Here is a 6,033-nt window from a genome sequence, read left to right on the forward strand (position 1 = left end):
TACAATTAAAAAAGATTCATACACTGTATACAAGGAAGCAGACCTGATAGATTTTTAATGAAATTCCAGAATATTTTTTCAAAAACAAACCCCTAAAAGTGAAATGAAGGATGTGTCAGATCATGAAAAGATTAGTTTCATAGCATGCAAATGAACAAAAACTATAGCTGTATGCTGCTTGCTAAAGGGTTTCCATCCAACTTTACAAAAGTTATAGTCGATATAGATCCAATTGTTTCACATCTGCAACCTAAATGAAAGTATTTTGACAAATTCCAACCCAATAAAAAGTTGAAAAAGGCGTATTTTGTATTTAGCTAATAGAATCACAGCCCTTTTATCAGGGCTGATTACATCAGTTATTTGTTTATCTGTTGTAAAATTGAGAGGTGACCCAGGCCAGGCCCCATTTCAGATTGGTAAGCATAAATTTGAGTGCTTTGGTCCACTGCTCCTCAGAGTTGAACTGGGTTTTGATGGAGTAGGAGCCGCCGCTGCCTCCTGTGTCCTCAATCTTTCCCTTCTCCACATCCATCCTGAGGTTTAAATGAACAAAACAAAAAAAAAAAAACAACAGATTCTGTCAGTTTAGTTTTTACAGATGCAAAATCTGGGGCAAAAAGGCAAAGAAAACATCAGACGTACCTATAAGGGAGGCAGAAACCAGTGTCGCCTTTTTCCACCTCTTCTTTGAACTGCTGGACACAATCCAGGAAAGCCACCATGGCGTGATCAAATTTATTGTCCCAGAAGAACCTCAGACCTCCAGAGCAGTACAATGGAAGTTCCTGGCGCCAAACACAACAACCAGGGGGGTAAGAACGCCAATCTAGACCAACGCTAACGTAAAGAGTAAGTTGAAAAGTTTACCTTTGATTTGTCTGTCAGTGACTCTAAGTAGGAGTGATTTCCATATGGTACAAGCCGGTATCTGTGGTTTGAATGAGCATACAGATCCTTTAGAGACATGCAGAATGGATTCTCCTATAACAATTTACAATTTACACCTCTCTCTCGCAAAAACGTTAAAATTGACATATAAACAATGAACACTTAGTTTTTTTTTTAGTCCACTTATACTAAGGCTGCTGTGATGTAATACAACAATAAATAATAAATCCTGCTTTGACACTTTCAACATAAACATTCTGGTATGTAATGAAAATTGTGTTTTAAACGTGTTATTGGGGCATTTTTCTGGTTATGGAGGACAAATATTAATACATTTGAGTAGTTCTTTATTGGAACCATTGTGAATCAGGATGAAAAAAATGCAGTTTGAAAAAGATATTTAGATAAGGCTATTTTCTACATCACAAACACAATCTTTTTCAAAGAAAAAGGCGGCCCACAACTCCCTGCTCCGCTCCATTCTGATGCATTAACCCCTAGACGACTAGATTCATGTACGTCTTTGTTTTCCGACTCCCAAGCTGGCATTTGACTCAAAACCGGGGCTCCAATTTTGCTCGCCTTTTTTTCCCCCCTGCACCGTTAATGCTAGGTGCAGGGGGTCGTGAGCTTGTCAAAAGACCGTGTAAACAGAGAGCTCTCAGTTATGGGTGACGGGAAAAGGGGGTGGGGGTTATCAACGCCGACAGTCCGACCCATAAGTCAGAGGTGAATTTCTGATTAAATACTACCGCTCTGCAGAAAGTATGTCCTAGAAAACGACAGGCGCGGGCGTCTCCAGAAAAATGATCCGCATGAAAGCAAAGAGGATTTTTGATCGAAATATTGATGACACTTCAAAGGGAAAAGAAACGTTTGCTAATCATAACATTCTCATCATTTTTAATAAATCCAGAAATGTACCTCTGGTGTTTTTCTCTGCATTTCTTGACCAAATGTCACAGTAAAATGAACCAATTAGCCATCGCGGTTCTGTCTGTGATGGAATAAAGGCTGGTCTCCAATAGACGCCTGCCTTTAATAAACGCCCAACTTTTGGGATAAACGGTAGAACTACTATTGGAAGATGTATGGTATATAGGATACAGTGGATGCTGAGTTTGAACTAAAGTTAAAAGTGTACCTTTGAAAACACAGTCCCATTTTGTTGGCCAGAGCATGCAGCAGAAGAACCGTCTGCCCCCAAGCTGCATTGATCTCATTCCACTCCACAGGGACGCTGGGAAGTCGACCCAGTCTGAAGTTATTGATGGTACCAAACTGGCCGCTATGCCTGCAAGAAGAAAAATCATTTGTCTCTGTTTTTTAAAAAACTATTTGTAGAGAAAAAACAAACATTTTTGGTCCATTGTTTGTACCAAATGTGAAATGTTGCATTAAAAACGTTGGTTTTCTTCAGTCGGTCCAGCTGGATCTGACAGTATCGCATCTGGTTGTCGACGCTCTTCAGCTCGTCGTCCAACTCTAGCTGCTGTCGTTTAAACTCGCTGTATTCTTTCTGGTACCTTTTGGCATGGAGGAATGAAAGTCAACGTTTGCTGTGTCTTTCATGAACCACTGTTGACTTTCCTTCAGGGCCACTCACTGTAGCTCCTCTGTATCCAGCTGCTGGGACTGGATCCTGCTTTGGGCTAAGTCCTGGGCAACAGCAGCTCTCTGCTCTTCCACAGCCTCAAGCTCCTGGACCAGAGAGGCCTCCTCATCCTTTAACTCTTGCAATTCTGCCAGGAGGGTCTTCTCGTCTTCTGCCTGGAGGTTCGACAGCAGCTCCAGACATTGTCTGAGAAAAAACAAAAAACAAATCTGCCCTTAAAAGAGAGCCACTGCTTCTGAGTGAAAACGGACATCATGTAAATGAAAACTTTACTTGTAATTCTGGCACTCGTTCTCTGTAATGTTGAGCTGCGTGTCCAGGTGATCCAATAGCGTGTCGGTGCATTCCTCACACAGAGGGTGATCCACATCAGTCTGGCCAGACATGATGTCAAACAAATCACTGGTAACCTGTGATGAGCAGACAGAGACACGTAACTTTCAACTCGCTACACAAGCTTGTTTGCAATAGGAGGAAAAGTCAAAGATAACCCGATTTAAATATATTTCTCATTTAAAGGTGAACCCACCTTAAGTCTTCGGCTAAGATTTTCCATGGTGCCTCCGTCTGATGCATCTCCTATCAGTGTGAAGCTGTTCGCGCTCTCTGTTGACATCATTCTAAACAAAAAGGGACCGATCGGAGCTCAAAAAGGGAATACAGTTGGTAAAATAAAATAAATCGAAATCATTAAATGAAAAATAATTGTTGTGCTTGCTCACCGCGCAGGAGGAATGTACTTTCTTGACACTCCATCTTGCTTGTTTTCTTCAAAGGTTTCCTAAAGGACAAAAACAAAATAAATTTGTGGGGAAAATCAAAACAGATTAGCATTACATTATTTGTGTACCCTGTCATCTAACAAATATATTTTAGATCTACTTTGAAAAATTAAAAAAAAATGTTAACGATACAGCATACAAGGTAGGCGAGAAGTAAAGGCCATATTGGTAAATTATTCTTTGTTTATTTTCTTTTATGTTTTTTGCGACTTAATCTTGAAAATAAATTTCAATCTGCAAATACTATAACATTATATATTATGATGTAGATTCTCTATCGTGAAGCCCAACCTAAACTTTTGTACTGAGGTTAGGTCTTTTTTTTATTACTGGCCAAATTCTTATATTTTTCCCCCCAATTTATTTAATTATTTTATAATACTTCTTAAGTCAGCTAATTGTATCTAAATAAAGATAATTATTGTCATTATTGTGATTTGTATTAGTAAGACTCATTTATATGTATTTGCACATGCATTTTCCTCCCATTAAACCTTAATATTAAGTGTGGTTATAACAATTACAGAAAAGGTTGTAAAAGTAACATATGTGATGTTTTCTCTCTTATGTGTGTAAAAACATTAAAGACAAATATGTTTCTCTGTCAATAGAAATTAGGTACTTTTTGGTTCTAGAGAGAAGAAAAACAGCAGACGGGTGACAGAAACCCTACATGCTTTTTTTTTTTTAATTAATTACCCCTAATCGACTCTGTGGCTTGGTTTAGGTCAGTGCTTCTCAAATAGTGGGGCGCGCCCCCAGGGGGGGGCACGAAGCGATGCCAGGGGGGGCGCGCGGTGGTGGCGGTTTTAGGCACAGGTTTTTCCGGTGCGCAAATTTAACGTGGGGGCAGCGGTGACAGCGGCTCAGTGCTTGGAAAATAATCTGGTCCACTATTCGGTTCCTATTGTCTGTTCTGTCTGTCCGCGGCTGCGCGAGTGAGAACGAAAGGGGAGGGGTGGTGTGGGCCCTGTCTGCCAGGGGAATCGGGGCACGCGGACCACTGCTACCGCTGCCTGTTGCCCAAGATCACCGCTGCCCTTAGATTCCTAAGCTCATGCTAACAATGTCATTCTTTATGAACTATTGTAGACATTTTGATGACGTGTCTTTATTTTCCATCCATGTTTTCTTTGTCTGCCTGTGGTTTAGTTAGTGTCAGACAGACATAAAGACAGCAGGTAATGCAGGAAAACAGCTGCACTTTTATGAGATCAGAAATAAACAATCCGTCATTTAGAAAAAAAAAAATCAGCACGTTTTTACCTATTTCTTCAGACTAAAAACGTTAAATATATTGGTGCTGCTGTGTTAATGTTTCAGATCAATTTAGATTTAATATTATTTATTGATTGAATTATTTTTTTCAGCATCAAATGGTTCAGTTGGTCAAAATGTTTCTAGTTTAAATAAGGAATGACAGATTTTTTTTATTTCAGGTACTTTCAGCTTCTTTTCTGTTTTAGACTAGAACAGGGTTTCTGTGGCTAAATAAAGTTAATATTTGTTGAAAGTGGATTTATTTTGCTTTTTTCTTTTGTTAGTGTTAAAAGATACAATTTTAGGTATACAAATTTTATAGATACTGACCTGATGTATTGTCACCGCGCGAGTGTGTCTGTGTGTGTGTGTGTGTGGGGGGGGGTTATGGGGGGGGGGGGGGGGTCAGGGGGGGCGCGAAACATTTTCTTTTCCTAGGGGGGGCCTGGCAAAAAATAATTGAGAAGCACTGGTTTAGGTATTAAAACTCAGGGGATGGCATCTGAATTTTACCCGGAAAAAGGTGACCCACCTCTGGTGCTGGCTCCCCGTCGCTACTGTCAACCTGCTTGCTGGGTGTCACTGTGACCAGCGGCGCTGAGGAGATACACAAAGCCAACATTAATATTGGAAAACGAGCACCATCGATCAATAAAGGCGATCAAACCTGTGAGCTCCAGGATGGTGACTCGGTCGAGAACATTGAAGGACGTGTCCAGTTTGAGCGGCTGGCAGCATCGTTGACACACGAAGCTCACCTGCATTGTGCTGGATAACTTGGAGCCCTCCATTTCAATCTTTACAAAAGACGGTAAAATAAAAAAGATTTGCTTAAAAAGCAAAGCAAGAATTAAACGTCATTAAGGCTAAACGCAGCAGCAAGTTTAGCTACGTACTACTAGCCATGCAATTTAGCATTGTTTTCTAGAAAACAGCCAGTATGGTTGAGAAAAATATATACTTACAGTGGGTTGTTGAAAAAAACTAAACAAAATTAATTATTATGCCGATTCAAGCATTTTTCTAAGAAGCTATAAGTCTGTATTTAGAGGATCGCTATGCTTTTGAGGCGTCCTTGTTTTTGTTTACGGTGAATGACGACTTATTCTTTTGTTTGGAAATATGTTGTTTTGACGCAGCACCAGCTATGTGCTGCCCCCTACAGTTTTTAATGAAACATGGATTTCGCCATGAATATTTTTTTTCTTTTCAACAGGATACTATTCGATGTTAACTGTACAGTTTCCCTTCAACACATGTTCCTTGCAAAAAAAAAGGTTTTATTATTTACTAAAGCAGAACTATGCTGAGTTTATCAACATGGTGGTGTGCATGTACTTAATATGTATTTGTAATCAGAATCAGAAATACTTTATTGATCCGACACGTGGGAAATTTGTTCGTTACCATAACAACTGACAGGGGAAAAAGACTAAGAATAATATATATAAAAAAAACAAGAACAAGGAAAATTTGGTATAATTT

General features: G+C 39.6%; 1 protein-coding gene across 1 annotated transcript; it reads right to left on the minus strand.

The window, feature by feature from the left end:
• Window positions 1-80: 80 nt before the first annotated feature.
• becn1 (beclin 1, autophagy related) lies at window positions 81-5,547 on the minus strand. The gene is made up of 12 exons (NM_001104778.1): window positions 5,514-5,547; window positions 5,216-5,345; window positions 5,081-5,145; window positions 3,229-3,287; window positions 3,036-3,126; window positions 2,780-2,916; window positions 2,498-2,692; window positions 2,271-2,417; window positions 2,036-2,185; window positions 871-931; window positions 646-788; window positions 81-536 (listed from the first exon to the last, which is right to left on the minus strand). The coding sequence occupies exons 2-12, from the start codon at window positions 5,337-5,339 to the stop codon at window positions 368-370; spliced, it is 1,341 nt and encodes a 446-aa protein (NP_001098248.1). The 5' UTR covers window positions 5,340-5,345; window positions 5,514-5,547; the 3' UTR covers window positions 81-367.
• Between the last annotated feature and the right edge of the window lie 486 nt (window positions 5,548-6,033).

This window comes from Oryzias latipes, chromosome 19, assembly GCF_053564925.1.
Source record: "Oryzias latipes strain Hd-rR chromosome 19, Olatipes_Hd-rR_3.1".
In the NCBI taxonomy this organism is placed as follows: domain Eukaryota; kingdom Metazoa; phylum Chordata; class Actinopteri; order Beloniformes; family Adrianichthyidae; genus Oryzias; species Oryzias latipes.

Bases quoted from the DNA above. Each gene is read 5' to 3' on its own strand.
- becn1 (NM_001104778.1), bottom strand. From the start codon at position 5,339: ATGGAGGGCTCCAAGTTATCCAGCACAATGCAGGTGAGCTTCGTGTGT. The intron at 3,127-3,228 runs GTGAGCAAGCAC...CTTTTTGTTTAG, and splicing joins AAGTACATTCCTCCTGCGCG to AATGATGTCAACAGAGAGCG. The intron at 2,418-2,497 runs GTGAGTGGCCCT...CCATGCCAAAAG, and splicing joins CTGGATACAGAGGAGCTACA to GTACCAGAAAGAATACAGCG.